Genomic DNA, 26067 nt, shown 5'->3' with positions numbered 1-26067 from the left:
CTCTTTAACAATAAGCTTGGTTATGTTGAAATATATGAACACTTGAATATAAGGCACACTTGATTATATTGTATTATGTAAAAAATCTTCTTACATTTACAAACCCTGCCTGTCTTCCTACAGTGCACAAACGCACATTAAAGGGCTCAAAAATAAAATCAAAACCAAACATCCTCTTTAAGGAAATTCTCCAAAGAGTTTTAATTAAAGAGCTTCCTCTAAATTAGAGATCCCTGTCTGTGTGTGGTGTGTGTGTGTTTCTGTCCACTGGTTCTAACACTACCCGTGTCAAGGGTCGCTGTGTGGCAGGCAGGATGAGGACCCAAATGCAAAAACTCATAGACACGGGGATGAACTCGAGAAACACAGCTTTAATGCTGGCACGGCAGAATACAGGAAATACAGAACTAACTGGGAAAAAGTAAACTAACACTCGCAGGAAGACACAGGAAGATCCACACAACATGAGGGAGAACGCGACACAGAACTGAGGGAGACGCAGACATAAATACACAGAGGGTTAACGAGGGAAGTGGGAGCACACGGGGAACACAGGTGACACTGATAATAATCACGGGACATGGCAGGAGTGAACACAACACTGACGGGAGAGGTGAAACAGGAAGTACAGAGGTTCAGACAGGAGGAGAGAGAGCACGAGTAGAACACCAACATAACGGGCAGGGGAGACACGGAATAAACACGAAAGGGGACGAGGGCTCATGAATACACAGAGGGGCACACAGGGGGTAAAAGCCATGAAGGGAAAGCACTCAGGGAACAACACAACAGGGCAACTCAGGAAACAGAGCCTAAACAGGGAACTGAATACAAAGACACATGAGAACTAAGAATACTGGGCCAACATGGCCCAGGATCATGACAACCCGGGTAGATTTTTAAAGTGTTAGTCTTATCTGTGTCAAGGAATGTAGTTATAGTCCTGAGGTTCGCTGAAGATGGATCCCACGGCTGGCCACACCGTACTCTGGTCCGTCTACAGTCACTCTCTTGGGATTGGCTCGCCACTGAACCCACAGGGTTCAGATCTCGAATGATCCAGTCCTGGTCAAAAACCAATCTATGCACACAGTTCAGAGTGCATACATTACTATTTTATCTATGCTTCTTCCATCACTCATCTTTCAGTCAAGTATTGCTCAAGTATAACAAATTATTTTAGTTATACAATGTCTCAACCATCATGAAATGTATAAAGCCTTTTTAAAATCTAAAACTTAAAATTGTCCGTAGCCTACTGTTGTTACCACTGTCCTGTTTGAAATGGATACTAACTAGCTAACTGACTGAATGCCCATTAACCTTATAACTCCTGTTGTGTGTGTGTGTTTGTGTGTTTGTGTACAGAGAGACAGCCAGGTTCATAATGGATATAAGGAAGTTTTTTCAAAAAAAGGAGCCACGTTCAGGTAAAAGTGTAAGATCAAATGATCCGTCAATCAAGAATAATGTTGGATCAGTGTTTCAATGTTTATATCTTTTATTAGATGTTCATGTGGTTTGGTTATTTGCCTTTTGGTTGAAAGTACACATACAATCTGGAAGTTGTGTTCTCCCTATAATAAAGCTGCTATACAGTATCTGCTAAACAAACTGGGTTGAAACATTTTTGACCCTCTTTAACAACATTCCAACATAACATTGTAATTGATTGGGGAGATTAAAATTAATGATATATTTTTATGTGGTTCAGCCACAACTCTACTGAAACCTCAGCCAGTAATAGGTAGGCCAACTTTTGGACCGTCCAGTTGTCTGTATGACTGCCGCAGTATGTACATCACATTTGCACACTATCAGAAACTGCCAAAGAGCCCTGGTGGAGTGAGGAGCTGTAAAGAGAAGCAGATGCTCTGTTTATATTCTAAAAATGTTTTAAGCTTGTTTCAAAGATTCTGTACAGCAGCTTTAAATGTTTTCCAAAAGCACACATACACTTAACTTATCAGTGTTTCTCAAACTTTTTACAGTGTGTACCACCTGATAAAAATGTCAAGCTCTCCTAAGTACCACTATGAAAGCACGAAACTCATAAATCTTACAACACAAAATTAGTATTATTAAATTAGTAAAATTAGGGTCTGCAATAAAGATTTTTTTCATACATTGTATAAATTCTACCACAGGCAAAGTTGCCTCCATTTTTATAGTTTTTATTAATATTTTGTAATAATTTATTTGCAATAATTCTGTTTTGGGAGTGTTTTTTGTGTATCTGTATTATATTATACATACACATTAAAAGTGAATCTCTGTCCAAAAAATGCACTCAGTTTACTTTTTACTCACTATGAGCATCATTCATAATTCTCCCCCAGTAATTAAGGTTAGGATATGTATTTTTTCTATTCCAATCCATTCTTCTTTTGCAGCATTTAAATAAGCTTGATCAGATTTCATGGTTTTGTTACAGACTTTTCAAAAAAGTGTTTTGCTTTTCTTTCACAAATGTGGGATTAAATTGTGTTAAAATGTACAAAACAGTGATGTCATGTTTTGTGACGAGGACCCAGGTACAGAGAGACTTGATGAATTTAAGAATCTTATATTAATAAAGAAATTTGCAGACTTGCACAGAGATGGTAAAATTATGATGACTGATAACGGAGATGAAGACAACAGACGATGAGGACAGGGAGGAACAGGGGTTTAAATGCACCAAAGTGACAGTCAGAGAGAACTCGGGACAACATTTAAGGATGCAGGGACTGACAGAGACAGGTTTATCTTGCCTGGCTGGGCAGCTCTCTGGGTGCTCAGCACCCCCAAAGCTCTGATCCTAGAATCGCCCCTGAGTTACATCACGCAAGGTTTTAGCGCAACAGAAAATATACCTTATATTTACCCTTTTAAGAATAAATGAACTTGTAAGATTAACTCTCCCATATTTATCCCTCGCTTTTAACTGTTCTTCTTTTTAAGATATTTCAACTTGAATTATTTCTCAGAAAAATATATCATCTTCTTAAAACATTAATACTTCAACAGAGTAATGAGATCCCTCACATTTTATAATCACATTTTATGAACTTTTTGCACCTTTATCAAATGAATTAACTTCTAAGTCAACAAAACTGAAAGGGTGCATTTTAGCACTACATGACAATATTACTGCTTCTCCAATGTTTTGGAACACCTCTCTTTCCGGCCGTCGAAGGTGAGCACTTTGTCCCCTCTTTCCAGCAGCATCTACGGAGGTGTCGATGTGCCTGGAGAGCCACCAGGGCCGCCCTTCTTTGCACAGCTGATCGCAATAAGCGCCTGGTGGACCGTCACCGGACCCCCGCACCTGCCTACACCCCGGGACAAAAGGTTTGGCTGTGGACCTGATTTGTTCCGCTCCGAGCTGAGTTAAAGAAACTGTCTCCCACCTTCATTGGTCCGTTTGTTATAGACTCTCTGGTTAACCCGGTTTCTGTCCATCCCCGAAATATGAGGATCCATAACGTGTTTCATGTGTCTCAAGTAAAACCCTGCCTGTCCAGTCCTTTGTTACACCAAGTTTAAGTATCTCGGAGTCTTGTTCATGAGTGACGGGAGTGGGAGATCGACAGATGGATTGGTGCTGCGGCTGCAGTGATATGGATGCTATACCAGTCTGTTGTGGTGAAGAGAGAGCTGAGTGTAAAAGCGAAGCTCTCAATTTACTGGTCGATCTACGTCCCTCCCCTCCCCAATGGTCACGAGCTGTGGGTAGTGACCGAAAGAACGAGATTGCGGATACAAGCGGCAGAAATGTGCTTCCTCCGAAGGGTGGCTGGCCTCTCCCTTAGAGATAGGGTGAGAAGTTCAGTCTTCCGGGAGGGGCTCAGAGTAGAGCCGCTGCTCCTCCACATTGAATGGAGCCATGGAGAGATTTTATCTCTCAGCTGGCTTGGGAACTCCTTGGTGTTCCCCCAGACAAGTTGGAGGAGGTGGCTGAGGAGAGGGAGGTCTGGGCTTCTCTGCTAGGGCTGCGGCCCCTGTGACCCAGCCCCGGATAAGCAGATGGATGGATGGATGCTCTTTGTGGATTACAGCTCAGCTTTCTATACAATCATCCCGGATATCCTCTTCACCAAACTGGTCACTCTTGGCCTTTGACTTTCTCACCAACCGGCCCCAGACTGTAAGACTTGGCCCCATCTCTCCTTCACTCGCATGCTGAGCACTGGCTCCCCACAAGGCTGTGTGCTGAGCCCCCTCCTGTATTGTCTCTAAACTTAAGACTGCAGTTCAACCCACAACAACAACATCATGATCAAGTTTGCTGAAGACACCACATTAGTCAGACTTATCTCAAAGGGAGACGAGTCAGACTACAGAGAGGAAGACCTGAAGTTAAATGGTAAATGGACTGGTTCTTATATAGCGCTTTTCTACTCATCTGAGCACTCAAAGCGCTTTACACAACTTTTGCATTCACCCATTCGCACAAGCACATTTTTCTAAGTGCTTTTATAGCTAACATTCACACACATTCATACTCCGATGGATGCATCGGAGAGCAGTTTGGGGTTAGCATCTTGCCCAAGGATATTTGGCATGTAGACTAGGGGAAGCCAGGAATCGAACCACCAACCTTCCGATCTGCTCTACCACCTGAGCTACAGCCACCCCCAGTCGACATCATAGTGTTCAGAGAAAAAACAAGCACTGACTATTATGAAAACCAAAGAGATCATTGTCAACTTCAGGTGGCACAGCACTGACTTAGGCCCCCGATACATCAACAGTGATGGTTGGAGAGGGTCCACACCTTCCGGTTTCCAGGAAGCACAAACTGGACTCCAACCTGCTGCTGATCTTCTACTACCTGGGTGGCTGTAGCTCAGGTGGTAGAGCAGGTGATCTACTGATCGGAAGGTTGGTGGTTTGATTCCTGGCTTCCCCTAGTCTGCATGCCAAATATCCTTGGGCAAGATACTAACCCGAAATTGCTCTCCGATGCATTCATCGGAGTGTGAATGTCAGTTGTGCTTGTGCCAATGGGTGTGAATGGGTGAATGCACAAGTTGTGTAAAGCGCTTTGAGTGCTCAGAAGAGTGGAAAAGCGCTATATAAGAACCAGTCCATTTACCATTTACCTGTCCATTGACAGCCTGCTGACATACTGCCTATAAGTAAGGTACGGCAGCTGACCAGATGGGAACAGAGTGAAGCTTCACAGTGTAATCAAGGCAGCACAGAAGATTATTGGCTGCCCTCTCCCCTCCTTGGCGGACATTTATTTCACCCGCTGCCTCAACAGAGCAACAAACATCATCAAGGGCAGCTCCCACCCAGGCTTTGACCTGTTCGACCTGCTTCCCTCAGGGAAGCGCTACAGGTGCATCAGCACAAACACTGACAGACTTAGGAACAGTTTCTTTGCAAAAGCCATGAGCACCCTGAACTAACACATGAACCGATGACACAGTTTCACCCCCCAATTCAAGCCTCCCCTCTATACACAGAATATACAAAAACTACCACTACTGTGCAATATTTAATTTATGTCAAATACCCCACTGTAAATATAGATATTGACCTGCTCATATGTATACAGTGCCACAGAACTGTGCACCTCACCCCCCTTTCTTCTTTTCCACATGTCTGCACTGGGTACGAGATGCTCTCAATCTCTTTGTACATGTGTATAGTGACAATAAAAGGCATTCTAGTCAATCAGTTTAGAGGGTCAAGAACAGCAGGGAGAGAACACGCCTATTGAGGAGGCCTTTGCTGGTAGTTTGTGTGTGGGATGTGGTGCTTCTTGGCCTCACCTGCTGCTGAGAAATGAGCTACCAGATCTTTTTTTTTTTTTGCAACTGTACACATTTATTTCTTACTATTTAACAGATTTCTCATTTCTTTTTACTTAATACAGTAAAAAGAAACATTTTGTCATGTAGAAAAACTGATTTGCACTGTACATCTTCAGCTTCAACTTTCAATCCTTCAAACAATGGAAAAGCCATTTAATTGTACAAGTGTTAAGTAAAAACGGATTTCATGTTTGATTAAGCAGAAATTCAAAAACTGGTCCAGTTGCTAAAACCTCTGACTGTTTCAATAAGTGTTGAAGAGAAAGAGGATAAACTGAGAAAACTACTAAAACTGCTTCACATCCATGTGGTTGTGGATCAGATTTATAAGACAGCATAATATCAAAATAGATTGACACTCTGATAGTGCTGCCACATCTAAAACAGTTTGTGCAGTCTCCACGGTGCCTGTTATTTCCTTGAACGGTAATGAGAAGAAAGACTGAAATTTAAAGCCTTTCTACATATCAGTGTTTTTTTGGTAATTAGGCAGGTGACCATCAAAAATACATTTAGTGCAAAGACATATACAAAATGTAAATCATCTGGGAAATGCAGATAAATAATAAAACGTCATATCCGCTCACATCAATAGACATGTTTTCAGACAACTCCAAATAAAACACAAATTTCAGTAAAAATTAAACATTTTTTTGGACTTATTTTAAAATGGATGTCAAACAATGGGTGTGACACTTAGCTGTGTGTGAAACTATTTTCTGATCGAATAAAACAAAAATTAGTTCTTTTTAAAATAACAACACTATAAAATTTTTTCCGAATTTTGGTCAGTTTGAAACCGTAAATCAGAGGATTCATAATAGGAGGAATGACAAGAAATTCTATTGCTACAAAGTTTTGAAGGGTCCGAGGCAACTCTTTCGAACCCAGTCGCATACTTATAACATCAGTAAGTACTGCCACAACAAAAGTAAATAATGAGACGAGATGTGGGACACATGTTTGCATGAACTTTGCTCTGTTTTCTATAGACCTGAGACATGTTTGAATGATATACATATAGGACCAAACTATAAAAGCACCATGAAGAAAATAAATAATTATTGTAATATTTGCAGATATAGCATTGATTGCAGTTTGTGCTGGGAAACAAGCGAGTTGAACAATACTCCAGTTCACACAGAAGAGTCTGGAAATATACGGGCTGCATAACTTCAATCTAAATGTTAGAAAGGTATTCACAGCCATAATGCAGAAAGTTGTGAACCACAAAAAACATGCAAACCTTATGACTCTTTGCTTTGTCATGATAGAGTGGTACTTCAGTGGCTGACATATGGCCACATATCTGTCATATGCCATGAGTGCAAGAATCGACAGTTCACCACAGATAAAAGAATAAACTACCTGATTCTGAATAAGGCAACCGTAATATGAGATGAGATGAACATCAGAGAGGAGATCCCAGAGAAATCTGGGGTAGAAACCTGCTGTTCCATAAAGTGCATTGATGCAAAAGACACAGAGCAGAATATACATTGATTCATGGAGGTTGCTGTCCAAGATGATGATCACAATGAGAGAAACATTGACGAGGCAAATGATGCAGTAACACAACAAACTGAGGAAAAAGAGAACAAACCTGTGACTGACTGTTTCATTGAAACCTGAAAGAAAAAACATTGATATTACAGAAACATTATTCATTGTGATTGAGAGATCTAAGTGAAGCCTAGTCTCTCACTGTATCTGTTCTCCTCTCTCCTCTATCAGGTACAGATAACAGCAACACGTGAGCTGGGATTTCAAACCAGCCAATCATTGATCTGGAATGAAAGCTCACAGCTTTGGAAAATCACAGGGGATTTAATATGTATCATGTACTAAACACATAATAAAACAAACCTGCAGGTTCTTGAAAAAGAAATATTCAAACGTTTTAAAATTTTTGTTCTGATATCAAAAGTTTTTAAGGTAGACTGTTTTCTTGGATTTGGTAAATGTTTAAATATGCAATTGTAACTCTCTGGTGCCACCTTAAAACCTGTAGTCTGTAATAGGACATGATGTCGTCGGTAAACAGGAAGTAAGTCTGTGAATTAAGGAGAAGGCATGTGCAGCATGGTGGCCTTAGCCAGATAAATCCAGTGGCATCCACATACATCCTATGCCTTTGGTAGCATTGTGGGTATGTATAGACTTGTTTTATATTTTATGTGCATGTATAGACCACTTTCTTTCAAGTAAGTTCATTTTTCTGTAAGTTTAATGATAAAACCTATCTTGTGCAGTTTAAGCTAGCAATTTCTTATGGAGCTAGTTAAAGGGGAATGACAAACAAATTGGAGGCATTCATTATAGTAAGACTTGTTAAAATCATAATTTGAATTTGTATTTGACTTAAAAAGGGAAGTAATTCATATGAACATTGCATGTTGACATATTAAAAAACTGGGTTAATATATTTTCATCGTTATATATGTACATGGTGAATAAGTACAGTGATTATGCCTTGTACTGTTTGTTACAGTTTCACCTTTCCCTGTGTCAATAAACCTGTGAACCGGGAATCGTGTCATCAGAGTCTTGATGTGGGGAAGGAGTTTAGCTGACTGCCCAACCATAGCAGAGGCAGTACAATTTTATTAAAAAAATGCTTTCTTCATAATACTGTTAGGAATTTCTTACACATATGCCAATTAAACATAATTGTCCAGGGCTTGTTGTGGTTTCCTTTTGGTTTTTGTTTGTAGTCTTTCGTAGTCCAGTCAGATCGTTGTTGCTTCAGTGATAATGATCAGGCTCCCTGCCGTTTGCTGAAGTCACTAGAAAGACAGTAGAAGTTCTTGTGAATGTTGCTTTGTCTTTGCCTCTTAGTAACTCTGTGGAAAAAAGACTTGTTTGCACCTGTTACCTGTTACTTACCTGTTACTCTGCCATCTGCTCACTCTCTACCTTTCCTATTCCATAAGGGAAAGATTCCAGCCTGCACTCCCTCCTTAGTCCATTCTGGAAAAGTGATCAAGCTCCTCAAAGCAGAACTCCACTCATGAAGCCTCAAGAACCCAGCTATTTCTCCAATTTTCTGCAGTGTGATGTAACCTTACCCTTACACAAAACACATGTTGACTGGTTGGTCAGTCACCCATGAAACCTCCAATAGTTCCATAAGAATGGAGACCTGGTCCAATGTTTTGTAGACTTTTGTAGAATCTACAAATTCTTCTTTCCAGCAATGTGATACTGTTTGTGATGCAATGATTGACTGGAAGTTTTTTCACATTTCCTAAATCTTTGCTGATAAGCTTCCAGGACAAGCTCCTATGTTTGTAACACAGTTTTCTTTACAATTTCATAATTAAACAACCGACAAACTGGTATAAACCTCCTGGGCTTTACCGACCAGTTTACGGTATAATAAAAGCAGCCAAAACACCTTGGGACAACTTGCAGTTGTTGAAATATGAACCAACTTTGTCTTCACGAAATGGAGGGACTAGTTGAATGTGCTTTGTGATGTCAAAACATATAGAAATAGTGGTGGATGTGCTGGGATGACCACACACAGGCATGGAAACAACACGTGAGCTTTTCTCTAAGTCCAAAGCCAAGGCATAGCTTGCATCTCAAGTTGTTTAGTGCGGGCCTCCATCTGTTTTACACAGAGGGTTAAGCAGAGATCCTCAGTGGACAAAGCTGTTTGAGGGTCCCCAGCTGCATCATTCAATAGAAGGCACTTAGATAGAAAGCGCATAGAAAAGAGTGCCTCTGCGAATATGTGTAAATGAATGAATGTGGCAAGTTGTGTAAAGCGCTTTGAGTGCTCAGACTAGAAAAGCGCTATGTAAGAACCAGTCCATTTACCATCAGCCTGCACGCTAGCAGGGAGCATGTCAGTAGCCTCCGGCACTTTGGCATCCGGTCCCAGTTTAGTCCTGTCTGGGGGTCAGGTCATAGCAGGAATGTGGCACCTGCTCCAAGCAGGACCCAAGCAGCCACAGGAGACAATCTTCTGTCACTACATGGTTTTATTTATAGAAAGGAAAAAAAACAACAACCACACAGGACAGTCAGCACTTCAGGGTGAGCCGAGGCCAAAATAATAAACAAATAGACAAAATAATAAACACGGGGAAGCAAGTAAACCTCTGTCACAGGCAGTTCTCCAGGTACCGCAAAAACAAGTATATATGACAACGGCTATAACACTATGCCTTTATGGTATACTCTGAAATAAATATTTTTCATTACGATTTACGATTATCCCCTTTTGTTCTTCAGACACTTTAAATGATCTTGCACATATATAAAACTGGTCAGAAAATCCAGTAAAATCACCGAAAACTTTTACAGGTAAATCTGAACAAGCAGAACAAAGATGATATCAGGTTTTTCCTCTTTTATTTTACTTATGAACATAAGTGGCACTAACTGCTTGCAGTAATCACTGCAACCAAGATGGCGGCGCGCACAGACGCAGCGGCCCGGAGCTCCTACACTTTTGCACTTTTGGTGGTACTGTGTATTATTTCACACAGTCTGGGGTTACTTCAATACAACAGAGATGATCTACTACAACTAAGCCGTGGAGATCTTCAACTAACATCCGAGTATCTCATCCCCCCGGAGATCGTTAAGCAACCCCCGGGGCTACCCGCAACAGCAAGCCGCAGGAGGAGACGTTGCGAGCGGAGGCAGAAGAGAGGCAAGCGGGGAGGCCTGTGGGCACGGCTAAAGACTAGTCCGTTTAAACCACCACTCCCGATCATATTCCTCTCCAACGCCCGTTCAATCCGTTACAAACTGGATGAAATACGACTGCAGATCGCCACTCGACGGACTTTTAATAACTGTTCGTGCATGATTTTCACTGAAACCTGGCTGGACAGCGCCATTCCCGATGCGGCTATCGATCTAGCAGGCCGCACCGCCTATCGAGCCGACAGGTCTGCGGACTCGGGTAAGAAGACTGGCGGGGGGCTGTGCATCTATATTAACAACCTTTGGTGCACGAACGTCACGGTAACGGAAAAACTGTGCAGTACAGAGGTAGAACTGTTGGTGTTAAAGTGCCGTCCATTCTATCTCCCTCGGGAATTTTCTGCCGTTTACATCTGCGCTGTTTACATTCCACCAGATGCTAATGCTAAGCTAGCGTTAGCACAATTGAGCAGCAGCATCAATAACAGCCTGGTAGCACACCCGGACAGTGTCTTTATTGCGGCTGGGGATTTTAACCACGCGGACCTGAAATCTGTACTTCACAATTTCCACCGTAATGTGAAATGTGCTACCAGAGGAGATAGAACGTTGGACCAGGTGTACACCAACATGGCGAATGCGTACAGAGCCCAGGCTTATCCCCACCTGGGTCTGTCAGACCATCTCTCCCTTCTGCTACACCCAATATACACACAAAAGATCAAGAGCACTGGGATTACAACCAAAACCGTGAGAACATGGCCGCAGGATGCTATTCCGATGCTTCAGGACTGTTTCCACTGCACAGACTGGGATGTATTCAAGGTGCAGGACACTGACAATCGTGTCGCATTGGACAGTTACACCTCCACTGTCTTGGACTACATCTGTTTCTGTGTGGACAATGTAACAACTTGGAAACGATTCCGTGTGTTCCCTAATAATCCACCCTGGATGACACACGGAGTTCAACAACTTATTCGAACAAGGAACAACGCTTTCAAATCCGGGGACCAGGAGGCATACAGTGCTGCCAGGGCCAACCTGAGAAGAGGCATCAAGACTGCCAAGCAGCAGCACAGGAGGCGTATCGAGGCCAGGTTTGAGAACAACACAAACCCAAGGCAGGTCTGGGAGGGCATCAGGGCTATCACGGACTACAAAAGAAGAACACCATCACCCTCAGCCGACAGTTCTACTCTGGCTGAGGATCTAAATCTCTTTTATGCCCGTTTTGACAGGGAGAACACCGACCCTGTCCTGTCCCCTCTCCCCTCAACCGACCCTGCTCCGGTCCTGAGCACTCATGAGCTGAGGCGTGTGTTCCGGAGCATTAACACCAGGAAGGCGGCCGGGCCGGATGGAGTGCTGGGCCGGGTGCTAAAAGACTGTGCTGCGGACCTGGCGGACGTCTTCACCTCTATATATAACACCTCGTTGTCCTGTTCACTGGTACCATCCTGTTTCAAAGCAGCAACCATCGTTCCCATCCCAAAACAGTCAAATGTCACATGTCTGAACGATTTCAGACCTGTGGCACTCACCCCCATTCCCGCCAAATGCCTGGAGAGACTGGTCATTAAACACATCAGAGCTGCTTTTCCACCATCCCTGGACTCGCACCAGTTTGCATACAGGGAGAACCGGTCAACCGAGGATGCGATCGCCACAGTGCTGCACACATTACTGAAGCACTTGGAACACAGGAATACCTATGCACGGCTCCTCTTTGTAGACTACAGCTCGGCTTTTAATACCATCCGGCCATACAAACTACGTCCCAAACTCCACCAACTGGGACTTAACTCCTCTCTGTGCAACTGGATTGTGGACTTCCTCACTAACCGTAGACAGAGTGTCAGAGTGGGTAAGAACACCTCTTCCACCCTTGTGGTCAACACCGGTGCCCCTCAGGGGTGTGTTCTGAGCCCTCTGCTATACACTCTCTTCACCCATGACTGTATTTCCTCCTGCGTGTCCAATCTCATTGTTAAGTTTGCAGATGACACTACAGTGCTCGGACTTATATCCAACAATGATGAGACAAACTATAGGACAGAGGTGCAACAACTAGAGTCATGGTGCCACGACAATAACTTGGTCTTAAACACCAAAAAGACCAAGGAGATCATTGTAGATTTCCGGAAGAGGGGTCATAACAACCATCTGCCTCTCTTCATTGGCAGTGAGGCGGTGGAGAGGGTGAGCAGTTTTAAATTCTTGGGGGTAACTGTGACCGAGGACCTGTCCTGGGGCAACCATATCACCTCAGTTGTACGGAAGGCCCAACAGCGCCTCTACTACCTGAGGAGACTGCGGAGCGCACACATTCCCAGATCTCTGATGTTGAACTTCTACAACTGTGCCATCAGCAGCGTTCTGACGTATGGATTTCTAGTGTGGTTCCCCAGCTGCACCAAGGCCGATCAGCAAGCACTCCAGCGGGTGGTGAAGGAAGCTGGCAGAATTATTGGAACAAGTCTGCCAGAGATCAGTAATATCTTCCCCACTCGCTGTCTGAGGAGGGTGCACAGTATCCTGCGGGACCAACATCACCCTGCGCGCCACCTTTTCCATCTGCTGCCCTCAGGGAGAAGGTACAGGTCTATACAGGCCAGAACATCCAGACTGGCCAACAGCCTGTATCCACAGGCTGTGAGGCTCCTGAACTCTCTGCCCCCCTCTCACGGACAATAACCATATCCAACTTCTTAATAGCAATGAACTGGTCTGCATTGGTGCATCATATCTTTATTCTCTTCCCCCTCCTGCCCCCCCCCCCCCCCCTCTTTCTTAAATAGATAACTATCATATCTGATATCATATCTCACAGTACAATAATATTGAATGGGTTGCATTGTTGTATTTTGTCATGTTTCTCAGGTCTTTGTCTGAATTTCTACGAACATTATTGCTAAGGATTGTCTTATTGCATTGGAGTCACACTGGGTTAAATATGTACACTTGGGTTTTAAGGGGTATTTATTTATTATTTTCTTCTTTTTTTTGGGTTGTATGGAAGCCCCAAACGCAATTTCATTGTTCTTGACAATGACAATAAATAAATAAATACTAAATACTAAAAATGTCAGTGAAGTTTCCACACAGAGTGCATTTTGTAATGGGTGTTAATCATTTGCCTTAGACGAATTCTCTGAGATATATAATTTGTAAATTACATGTAAAAATAAAAAAAATTTATTTTTTAGTGCCAAAAAACTTGAAATATAAAAAGATTTAAGGCACAAAAAGCAACTTCCTATCACTCAGTGTCATGATGATGCAACAGTTCAATAATAGTTTCTTACCAATTTAAAAAAAAAACAACAAAAAAAAATGTTCTCTCTCTGTGAAATGCTCTTAAACGGTCAATATTTAATTTTTAATTTACAGTGCATATTGGAGTCGGCCTGCATAAAATTGTTTTAGATGATTTTATATCATTTGGTCTGAAATTTAACTTTGACTCTACCAAAAGTGAACATGTGTGTGATAAATGTGGAGCTGTATGAATTCTATGTGACAGAGCTGTTAAAGTGTGTAAAATTAACAAAATGCTAATTTTATCATTTGCTGGAGAACATCACATTTATTAATTATTCCCTTTTAAAAGTAATATGTTGTCCATAAACAAGAAAACACATATAATGAATTTACACATTTTTATTAATAATATGTATGAAGCACATCACAAATGTTTGTTGTTGTTGTTTTTAACTCAACTCTTTATTTCAGTTTGTTTTTCTGAAACAGTCACAGCACAGGAACATGCGTTAATATAAATGCTGAAACATGAATCTATTCGCATTTACTCACATATTAAAATAAAGTAATTCTTAGCAGAACCATAATCCCTATTTAATTCTTTTAAGTTGATAATAAAATAACCTTTTTATTAGAAACGGCACAGATTCTTTTACACTATTTTCTTTGTCATATGACATTTATCTAATTAGGCATGATAAGTTTCTTAGGATACACTTTCTAATTTCTGGTAACTTTAAACCATACATGAGAGGATTTAAAATGGGGGGAATCACAACAAACTCCAGTGACAGAATGATGCCCAGAAATGGATTCAGCTCTTCAAGGTCAATTCTGCTGAGGGCAACATCACAAAACACAGTAATGGAATAATTGACAAAAGTAACAATGTGTGGCAGGCAGCTCTGTATGACTTTGCTCTTGAACAGTGACGAGCGCTTCCTACAAACCAGGAAAATTCGCATATATGTATACAAGACAAAAGCAAGTGGCAGAAACACTGTGGTTACGCTCACAAACATGCCAATAATATTATTGATCACTGTAGGGACACATGACAATTTTACAACAGGCCAGTTGGCACAAAATACCTTAGGTATCTTATTGCCACACAGTGGAAGTCTGGAAGCCAAATAAACACAGGCTGCAACTGAAAAGGCTGGATAGATCCATGCAAAAGCGAGCAACTTGGAGATCACCCTTGAAGTTAGTTTGCTGTGGTAATGCAAAGGCTGGCATATAGCAACAAAGCGATCATATGCCATTATGCCTAAAATAGTAAGCTCATAGGATGCATAGGTGTAAATGATATAGATCTGAGTGTAACAAGCCGAACGTGCAATCAAGTTTGAGTCAGACAGAAGATCTCTTAGAAATCTGAAGAAAAATCCACCAGAGCCATACAGAGAGTTAATTGAGAGGCACATAATAAAAATATACATAGGCTCGTGTAAGGTTTTCTCTCTTGATATTACCACTATTATGACAAGATTCGCTGAGATAATAAACGTATACAAGAGTAAAAACAAAACAAATGCCGGATAGCGGAACTTTCCTATGTACACAAACATCGTCAGATTAAAATATAGTGGATGGGAATTGTTTTCCATTTACCCCATAGCCAATGGGCAGTACCACAGATGAGCAACAGAGAACAACACAATTTAACAGAAATATTTTCAAACCAACCAATTATGTAAAACAACAGGTTAAAAATATTTGTAATAAATCTGGACAAGTTAGAAAATAAACAACTTTTAGTCTCAGTTATATTTAAAATATAAATTCAGCGTTTCTAAGCCTCACCACAACTGAAAGTCCTTTGTGTTGTCAGTGTGTGTGGTCTGTGGAACAGCAGGTAACCACTGAGGATTAAGAGCAGTGCTGAGCGCCTCTTTATGATGGCAGCTGACAGTCATCGTTCCATGGAGAATCTAAAACAATGATAGTTTACTTTATTGATGATTGCACTTGTGTACAAAAATACAAATAAGTACACAGTATTATCATGATTCACTCACCAGACACTTTCTCAGTTACACCATGTTCATATCCAGTTTGAGCCTTTTTTTAACTTCAAAAATGCCTTAATTCTTTATTTTAGAGGTTCCATATTAATATGATAGCATCACAGAGTTACTGCAGGTTTGTCTGCTGCACGTCCATGATGCAGAACCTGCCATTCCACTGCATCTGAACAGTGCTCTTATGGACTGCAATCTAGTCACTGTGGAGGAAACCAACATGATCCCGTCTTTGTGACATGGCATGTTAACCTGTTGGAAATACCCATCAGAACATGAGCACACTATGGTCATAAAGGGACGGACATGGTCAGCAACAATTTGCTTGGTAAGTTATGATGGTATCAACCCTGGTCCAAGTTCCCACTGCATTAAGGCTGTTTGTGACAAGGATGACGCATGACAGGTCCAGAGGTTTGATTTGAGAGCCAACTTTATTCACACAGTGCGGCCTGCAGCTCTCAGCAGCAGGCCGCACACCACACACACCAACAACCCTGAATCCCCGTGTCTCTAACTCTCCGGCCAGATTGCGGATGCCGTGCAGGTGTGTCCGCATGGCACCGCAGACCACGCCCCACCACACTGTTGTCTTTTTCTGTGTTTTGATCTTGTTTAATTAAATATAAACAAGCCTCTAAAAATAATCAGTGGTGATTGTCAGCTCGCTGGGGTTTTTGTTGTTGTTGTTGTTGTTTTTTTTAGCAATATTCGTTTGTGTCTTTAAGCTAAATTTTTAAGACCAGGGCCCTATTTCAGGAAGCCGGTTTAGTGCAGACTCTGAGTAAGTATACCCTGAGTTAACGAAAACTCTGGGTTTCTGGTTTCACAAAGCGAGTTTAGATTAATTCTGAGTGAGTCACTATGACGACACACTCCGTGAAGCTAACCTGCCCCCTAGCAGGTTTACTTCAACTAACCCTGACTTTCCCCGCCTCTTTGTCGGAAACCTGACTGTAGGAAGTGTCAGACATGGCGTGCTCCTTCCTTGAAGAGCCAGTAGATGTTGAAGCCCAAATTCTCCGCAGAGCTCTCCGCCGAGAGAGAGTGATTAGAGCGTGTTTGGACATTTTATCATTTCCTGATGATTTCCTGTGTGAACGTTACCGTTTTTCAGCACAATCTATAATTTATTTGAATAACATCCTCAGGCCTAATATTGCTCATGTGACACATCGCGGACATCCTCTCAGTTCTGTACATATTATTTGTATGGCACTTCAGTTTTTTGCAAACGGGAGCTTTCTGTATAATATTGGTGACGCTGAGCACGTTTCCAAGGCTACCGTCTGTCGGGCAGTCAGGAAATTTGCACTGAAACGTCTCCTGTACTCGTCTGTGGTGTTCCCCGGTCATAGACCCACAAGATTTATCAAAGAGGGATGCCACAAAATTGCAGGTAGCAGGATGAACAAAACTTAATTCATGATGTGGTGATACTTGAACTACTACTTAAATTTTACATTTATTTTCAGGGTTCCCAGGCGTGATTGGCTGTATAGATGGCACTCACATTCCAATCATTGCTCCTTCAGTAAATGAAGGAGACTATGTGAACAGGAAGTCTTTCCACAGCATTAATGTACAGGTACATAGTTCCCTGTAGCATTTCAAACTAACAAATTATTTCATTATAGTAATGGATGCTAATTTGTGTTCTCTGCACTGTGAAGATCATATGTGATGCTGCCAACATTATCACAAATGTGGAAGCCAACTGCTCAGCCTCTGTGAGTGGTGGTGGTGGAGGACCCCCACCTGTTTTTCGGGCCTCCGCTTTTTTTCTGTTGGCTATAACGGGTCACATTTGAGCACACAGAGTAAGCAAATATGTACTTGTAATGTGCTCAGATAATTTCAATAAGTGCTTACAGAGGGGAAATTAATGTAGCCTCTAACTGCAATTGATTTACATGGGACAAACAGACCAAGCACTATGGCTCATAATACAATTACACCTTACCTGTTTGGACTATATTTTTATATTTCATTTTTACTTGCTGCCAGGAACGTTTGGGGCCTGTTGGGTTGCACCTGCGCTCAAATCACATCACAAAATAAAATGTATAAAATAAAAAATAAAATAAAATATAATAAAATAACGTGTTAAATGGGTGGAAATCCCTAGATCAATGTTTAAATTAACACTCACGCATTGACTCTATGTTTTGCCATGCATGCTCCCTTTCTTTTGCAGCTGAGGCTGTGTTACTTTTTTTCCGCGGAATTTGCATGTTATCAGCATATGCTGCCATCAGTATTTTGGCCTCAAGCGCTGTAAAATACATTGACCGCACCTTCTTTCCCTCCATCTCCATGGTGACTCGCTTAATCTGTGCTCCACTAATCAGGGCTTTATGTATCCTCGTGCGCGCGCTTAACTTGGGGTTAAAGCAACTCCGCGTTGACTGAACTAATTGTTATCAGCCTTTCTGAAACCGAATATTCCGAGTTGGACAGTTTGGGGTTACTCAACCCTGAGTATCGTTTTTCACTCTGAGTTTTCTAAACCGGCTTCCTGAAATAGGGCCCAGGGGTCCGTTCTTCGTACCTCGCTAAGTAAATTAGCTGGATTTGATTGTTGACGATTTCGCATGATCCTGGATCCTTCGGTTCCCCGAAGCTCATCCGGGACTTGCTGCCATAGCAACAGAGCCGTAAGCGTAAACCTGCTCGGGAGCAGGTTTACTTTATGTAAACAGGATTAGATCGCGGCCGCGCAGGTATGTCCGCTTCATGTATACGAAAGCAACAGCGATATTCCACCACTGTTTCACCATAAATAAATATTATCAATGTAACTGAAGATAATGCAGCACTTGATCCATTTATTGATTTCACACAGATACATACAGGTCATTTCCTAAAAAAGGGAAATGTACTATTAACATTCTATTACATGTATGTGATTATTACAGATGTAATTCATATTTCAGAGTAGTAATTGCAAATTACTTCGTGTAATCAAGATGAGAGACCACGGCTATAAAAGCGAAGGTGGATTTGGGAAGTCTGTCGCAGTCATATCCTGCGGAAGGTGCAAGATTGATAAGGAGAGTCCTCAGAATTCAGCGTATATTGCGGGATAGACAGAATCCTTTAGCTCAGCACGACAGTGTGCTCATAGAGAGATATCGATTTTCCCGTGAGGGTATTATTTACTTAACCAACTTGTTGACGAGGGGGTGCAGGACCACCACCTGTCTTTTTTTGCTCTGCCCTTTTCTTGGTTGTTGTTATAAACAAACAAACAGATTATTTCAGGGTCTCTTTTCAAGAGACTAAAAGCAATATAAGTGATAAATATTACCATTCTGTAGAATATTCTTATGTTTCACTTTTACCTGTTCCCATGTTCTAGTGGGTCCTGTTGTGGCTCTAATGTGAAAGGGGATATAATATAACATAATAAAATATAATGTAATATAATATTGGATAATATAGTGTAATATAATAGATTTACCCTACCGCCTACTGGTGTTGGCCAGAGGGGCCGATGGCGCGATATGGCAGCCTGGCTTCTGTCAGTCTGCCCCAGGGCAGCTGTGGCTACAACCGTAGCTGCCTCCACCAGTGTGTGAATGTGAGAGTGACTGAATAGTGGCATTGTAAAGCGCTTTGGGTGCCTTGAAAAGCGCTATATAAATCCACTCCATTATTATTGTTATTATTAAATTACTTACGAGTTTAATTTTTCAGCAACTTTCTGCAACTTTCTCTCTCCTTGCTTTTGCAGCCTTTGCAGTGTTCCCTTGCGTTTTAATTAAACTCTGAAACTCCTGAAATCCCTCAATCAAGAGTTCTTGCTCTGCTGCCGAAAAATACCGAGCGCGCTCCTTCGACATTTTCGCCGACCAATCAGAGGGTTGCCGATCAATGTTTCTACTATCGATGCTGTTAGGTATTTTAGTACCATGGGAGCATTTACTGGATATTGTTTTATAGTGACATTATGCAGGAAAACTCTGTCATTCAATAAGGCCCCTTTGTTTTAGTTATTTTTCTCTTTGACCCAAGAATTGATGTGTGAGAATCACAGGCTGGTACAAGGTTGAAATACCACAGAGATCACTCCCTCAGCTACATTAGTTTCTTAATCTTTTAGGAGATGCCTGTTGAAGACCAAATGGTTTGTTTCAGATTTCACTAATGTAAGAACTCTTTGTTTTGTGCCTTGAAAATATGTCGCTGAGATAATCACAATTGTAGCTGAACTGATACACTACACAAAGGATGCTTCTTCACCCAAGGGCAGGAAGACGCTCCCTTATCTTGGTCTGTACTGGTTTAAACTGATAATCTGCTGTCTCATGAATTTTACCCTCTATATAAACTGTTGTACTTGTGAATAAAGTTGAGTCAATTTGGGAAGACAACCTGAAGCAGTCTCTGTTTTCTTGTTCTCCCAAGCTGCTCCCGAGCTCGTACTAACACGCTGAATGGCATGCTTGAATATTACTTGAGAATATATTTGACTGTGTTACAGACTAAGGGACATTCTCTGCTGATAGGTGAAGGTACATTCTCTGCTGATAGACGTCCACGCCTCGAAGGAAGTCGATCCACGGATTAGGCCCTGGAAACCGTTTCCTTCAGATGCGTAGCCCCTTTTACGACACCCAGTGATCTCACATTACTTCATCCAGCTGTACTGATCGTCAACAGCAGGTGTGTTCGGGGAACCGGATTAGCGAGCTCACGGTTAGCGCGATGGTTTGGTCTTGGATGTGTCATTTGATCTTGGATGTAGTAAGCGACGTACGAAGAACGGGTCCCAGGGCCCTATTTCAGGAAGCCGGTTTAGTGCAAACTCTGAGTAAATATACCCTGAGTTAATGAAAACTCTGGGTTTTCTAAACCCGCTTTCTGAAACAGACTCCTAATGATGAAACTGCAGCCCATGGGCTCATGGATTGGAAGACATCAAATAGCTCAATGCTTCACTCTGAGGCAAAGATTTGAATTTGTACATGAAGCTTAGGATCAGGAATTTTTTATAGCAAGTAATCCAAACAACACAGCAACATATTAATGGCTAACCTCGTTCAGTCAGATGTTCTCTTGACTAAAGTTTGGTTCATTTTCAGCGACTTTTTTTGCCATATGATTGCATTTAGGCAGCACGGTGGCATGGTGGTTAGCACTGTTGCCGCACAGCAAGAAGGTCCTGAATTCAATTCCACCATCAGGCCGGGGTCTTTCTGTGTGGAGTTTGCTTGTTCTCCCCGTGTTTGTGTGGGTTCCCTCCGGGTACTCCGGCTTCCTCCCATCGTCCAAAGACATGCAGCTTGTGGGGATAGGTTAATTGGATAATCCAAATTGTCACTAGGTGCAAATGAATGTGAGCGCGAATGGTTGTCTGTCCCTGTGTGTTGGCCCTGCGACAGACTGGTGACCTGTCCAGGGTGTACCCTGCCTCTCGCCCTATGACAGCTGGGATGGGCTCCAGCACCCCCCGCGACCCTGAAAAGGATAAGCGGAAGCGAATGGATGGATGGATGATTGCATTTGTCTCTGACCATCAGGGACCCTGAAATTGACTTTTATTCAGTGGAAAGGAGATAACACTCATCCTCCATCTTTGCTGTCCTAATGTATTTATATTATCCTTAACACAGCTTTGTAGCTAGCCACCAGGTAGCACACCATTATATGCCAGCAAGCCCAACTTTAATAACCCTTCAAACATTGCTGCTGTTTAGTTTTTCCATCTTCATTTATGCATAAAGTGATTGCAGAACAGTACATGTTAGTCTCTTAGAAATCCATTAGTCAGAACATGGTACATCATCTTTAGATGGAGACCAGCGAGCTAACTTCCTGCTAACTTCTAATCAGTTAAGTCTCATAAATCCTCTTTTCATGGTTGTCTGGAGGTTCAACTTTGTTGTCACACCTGGGAGAGCAGCCAAACAGAATATTTTATTAAAGACGAAAGATTTTAGGCTGTTTAACTCACTGTTTGTTTAGGTTTGGGAACTGAAGAAGAGTTTGAACCTGGAAATGACCAATGACGTCAGAGGCCGCTGTATTTAAACACTGCCTCTGATTGGCTGACTAGAGATTTGTGTTAAAGAGACAGATTTGTGAGTGTGGGTAGCTAACTGCTGGTGATAGAAGCTGTTAAGTCAAACATGACTTTCAATAGCACCAGTTAACTTTTGAAAGGCCCAAGAGGGGGGGAAATAAGAGAGAAATATCCTGCGAAGATGACGTCACTTCCTGTTTTGCTGATGTGTGCTGTCACAATGCGATGACGTTTATTCCAATGTAGGAAGTGCCATGAGCAGGGCCCTGTTTCAGGAAGCCGGTTTAGTGGAAAAACTGAGTAAGTATACCCTGAGTTAACGAAAACTCCGGGTTTTCGGTTTCACAAAGCGAGTTCAGATGAAGCCTCAGTGAGTCACTATGACGACACACTCCGTGAAGCTAACCTGCCCCCTAGCAGGTTTACTACAACTAACCCTGACTGTCTCCGCCCCTTTGTCGGAAACCTGACAGTAGGAAGTGTCAGACATGGCGTGCCCCTTCCTTGAAGAGCCAGTAGATCGTGAAGCACAAATTCTCCGCAGAGCTCTCCGCCGGGAGAGAGTGATTAGAGCGCGTTTGGACATTTTATCATTTCCTGATGATTTTCTGTGCGAACGTTACCGTTTCTCAGCACAATCTCTAAGTTATTTGGATAACATCCTCAGGCCATATATTACGCATGTGACACATCGCGGACATGCTCTCAGTTCATTACATATTATTTGTATTGCACTTCGGTTTTTTGCAAATGGGAGCTTTCTGTATAATATTGGTGACGCTGAGCACGTTTCCAAGGCTACCGTCTGTCGGGCAGTCAGGAATGTTACAGTTGCACTGAAACGTCTCCTGTACACGTTTGTGGTGTTCCCCGGTCATAGACCCACAAGATTCATCAAAGAGGGATTCCACAAAATTGCAGGTATCAGGATGACCAAAACTTAATTTATGGTGTGGTGATACTTGGACTACTACTTAAATTTTACATTTATTCTCACGGTTCCCAGGCGTGATTGGCTGTATAGATGGCACTCACATTCCAATCATTGCTCCTTCAGTAAATGAAGGAGACTATGTGAACAGGAAGTCTTTCCACAGCATCAATGTACAGGTACATAGTTCCCTGTAGCATTTCAAACTAACAAATTATTTCATTATAGTAATGGATGCTAATTTGTGTTCTCTGCACTGTGAAGATCATATGTGATGCTGCCAACATTATCACAAATGTGGAAGCCAAGTGGCCAGGCTCTGTCCATGACTCACAAATATTCCGTGAATGTACACTGAGCACAAAATTTGGACATGGTGAGTTGAGAATACTGTAAAATATATAAAGACCAATTGCTTCAGGGACATTTGAACTGAAGTGTATCCTTCTGTCTTAGGAGAGTTCACTGGCTACTTGCTTGGTGATAGGGGGTATCCATGTTTACCCTATTTGCTTACCCCTTACCCTGACCCTGAACCGGGCCCACAGCAGCGATATAATCTGGCTAATTGCAGGACAAGAGCCAGAATTGAAATGACTATCGGAATGCTTAAGGCCCGGTTCCAGTGCCTGCAAAGACTCAGGGTCACCCCAGAAAGGGCATGTGACATTATTGTGGCATGTGTGATTCTTCACAACATTGCCACAATTAGAGGAGAACACTGTCCTTCTGAACCAAACATCAGCAGTGATCCAAACCATGAACATCCTGACCCTCCCACGGACATACAAGATGGAAGCGCAGTCAGAGACACCATATGTCACAATCATTTCTTTTGACCCATCACCTCAACATGTTGAAAGAAGAATAAACAGATTTTTTGTTCAACTGGCTTTATTGGTCGCCTGTATTTCCTGTACACAAAGTATTAAAAGATGTAAACCTCATAAAGTGTCTCTGTTGCTTCCTCCTCTGTAACAGCTGTCAATGTTTCTTCATTATTTTCCTGTAGTAAAGAAATAGACAACATTGCTGTTCTACTGTAAACTCATATAATCTGTGGAGTATTACTCACAACTGCATGTTGGTCTGGCTCAACAGGAGGCTGCACCAGATGCAGTACACCATCACCATCAACTGATAGAATATGAGGTTTATACAGGTCACTTATAACTTACAAGGGACCAAATGGCAATTAACAAACATACCAATCACCTTACACTTCATTGTCATTATGCTCTCAAAGACAACCAAGACTGAGGGAAGGCAAAATCAGTCGGAAAATAACTTCACTACAAAATAATCCATTATGGTAAAGAGTTTATCAAATGAATGAGTAGCACTGCAAAGGTGACTGTGAAGAAAGGATGTATGCACATCATGTATTATTTTGGATTTACCCCTTATGTAGGCACTTGTGTCTTGCGGGGTTATTGACTCAGAGGATGTCCCCGCAGAGATGCCTTCGGCCACAGGGCGCCCACTGTTTTGGCTGAGGGCAACTGCTCAGCCTCTGTGAGTGGTGGTGGTGGAGGACCCCCACCTGTTTTTCGGGCCTCCGCTTTTTTTCTGTTGGCTATAACGGGTCACATTTGAGCATACAGAGTAAGCAAATATGTACTTGTAATGTGCTCAGATAATTTCAATAAGTGCTTACAGAAAGAAAATTAATGTAGCCTCTAACTGCAATTGATTTACATGGGACAAACAGACCAAGCACTATGGCTCATAATACAATTACACCTTACCTGTTTGGACTATATTTTTATATTTCATTTTTACTTGCTGCCAGGAACGTTTGGGGCCTGTTGGGTTGCACCTGCGCTCACATCACATCACAAAATAAAATGTATAAAATAACAAATAAAATAACATATGATAAAATAACGTGTTAAATGGGTGGAAATCCCTAGATCAATGTTTAAATTAACACTCACGCATTGACTCTGTCGGCTATGTTTTGCCATGCATGCTCCCTTTCTTTTGCAGCTGTGGCTGTGTTACTTTTTTCCGCGGAATTTGCATGTTATCGGCATATGCTGCCATCAGAATTTCGGCCTCAAGCGCTGTGAAATACATTGACCGCGCCTTCTTTCCCTCCGTCTCCATGGTGACTCGCTTAATCTGTGCTCCGCTTATCAGGGCTTTATGTATCCTCGTCCGCGCGCTTCACTTGGGGTTAAAGCAACTCCGCGTTGACTGAACTAATTGTTATCAGCCTTTCTGAAACCGAATATTCCGAGTTGGACAGTTCGGGGTTACTCAACCCTGCGTATCGTTTTTCACTCTGAGTTTTCTAAACCGGCTTCCTGAAACAGGGCCCAGCTGATCAAATCAGCAAAACGTGTTTGTGGATTGTAATGTTTTTGTTGTTGCCAGCGGTTTTTATGCGATTTTTCCAAAGTGGAAGGAAACCGCGGCCTGGGACAAGTTGAGTGCGTGATGTGTAAGTAAAACCCTCCGTTTTCATATGCAAAAAATTATTGCTTTAGCACGTTTTGGTTTCAATTCTGAAACCAAGATGAATTTATACATGATTGAAAAAAGAAAAATGTAGACAAAGGAAGGAACAGCTCATGATCTCAGCAGGATAAGCGTTTACAGACTATACTATATGCATACTGTGAAAGTAAATAATAGATGTTTTTCAATGGCCAAGTCAGTCACCTGAACTCAACCTCACAGAACATTTTCAGGTATTAAAACAAAAGTAAAGGCCTGACAGAGCCTCTCAAGGCTGATGTTCAGTAATCTTTGTCTGGGACTTTATTCCACATTTTAAAAACACAACTACTATTTAAACACAACTACAGTAAACAATTACTTTTGATCTTCTGAAATGGTGGACAGCAGTAAACATATATTATGTTGTTTTGGAATAACTGGGCTGAAATAACTGATGATGCTTATTTGGGAAGGACTTATCGGGTTCAATATTCCAAATCACATTTGAGGTCTCAGGTCCTTACTTTTAACTCCCTGTATGTGTATTTAGGTGGATAGAGTGATGCATAATGGAATACTAAAGATGGATTCACATGCATGAAGGATTTATAGGACAGACAAAATCTGTTTAATTTCAAACGTTTAAAACAACTTATCAAAAACACACACAGGGGCATGAATGATGCAAGGACACTGAAAAGAATTGCGTGAGTCCCTCGGCCCTTCTAGATGCCCATCACGGCCATGAACCCCCACGTGTATCTGCCTTAGGTGCCAAAACACAGAGCTTGGGTGATTAGTGTCAGTAAAGTGAACTTGGGTGAGCTGTAGTCAAATAACGTTTAATTCATCTCCTGGTTCAATGTTTGATGAGGCTGAAAGTAATGAGAACCCATGGGATGGCTC

General features: G+C 42.0%; 3 protein-coding genes across 3 annotated transcripts in view; all 3 read right to left on the bottom strand.

Moving 5' to 3' along the window:
• The window catches only part of LOC309690783 (uncharacterized protein), a 152513-nt gene that overhangs the window by 108640 nt on the left and 17806 nt on the right, over positions 1 to 26067 (bottom strand). The gene's annotated exons all lie outside the window — the stretch shown is intronic.
• Positions 4042 to 7590, bottom strand: LOC309690384 (olfactory receptor 52D1-like; the record flags this gene model as incomplete). Its single annotated transcript, XM_082507418.1, has 4 exons — positions 4042 to 4229; positions 6572 to 6838; positions 7103 to 7389; positions 7580 to 7590. The coding sequence occupies 4 exons, from the start codon at positions 7588 to 7590 to the stop codon at positions 4042 to 4044; spliced, it is 753 nt and encodes a 250-aa protein (XP_082363544.1).
• Positions 13560 to 16525, bottom strand: LOC309690785 (olfactory receptor 4B13-like). The gene is made up of 2 exons (XM_082508147.1): positions 15755 to 16525; positions 13560 to 15667 (listed from the first exon to the last, which is right to left on the bottom strand). The coding sequence occupies exon 2, from the start codon at positions 15341 to 15343 to the stop codon at positions 14414 to 14416; it is 930 nt and encodes a 309-aa protein (XP_082364273.1). The 5' UTR covers positions 15344 to 15667; positions 15755 to 16525; the 3' UTR covers positions 13560 to 14413.

Source organism: Aulonocara stuartgranti (assembly GCF_965226115.1).
Source record: "Aulonocara stuartgranti genome assembly, chromosome: 16".
NCBI lineage: Eukaryota > Metazoa > Chordata > Actinopteri > Cichliformes > Cichlidae > Aulonocara > Aulonocara stuartgranti.
The sequence above is the reverse complement of the archived record's forward strand: the minus strand, read 5'-3'. Positions and strand labels throughout refer to the sequence as shown.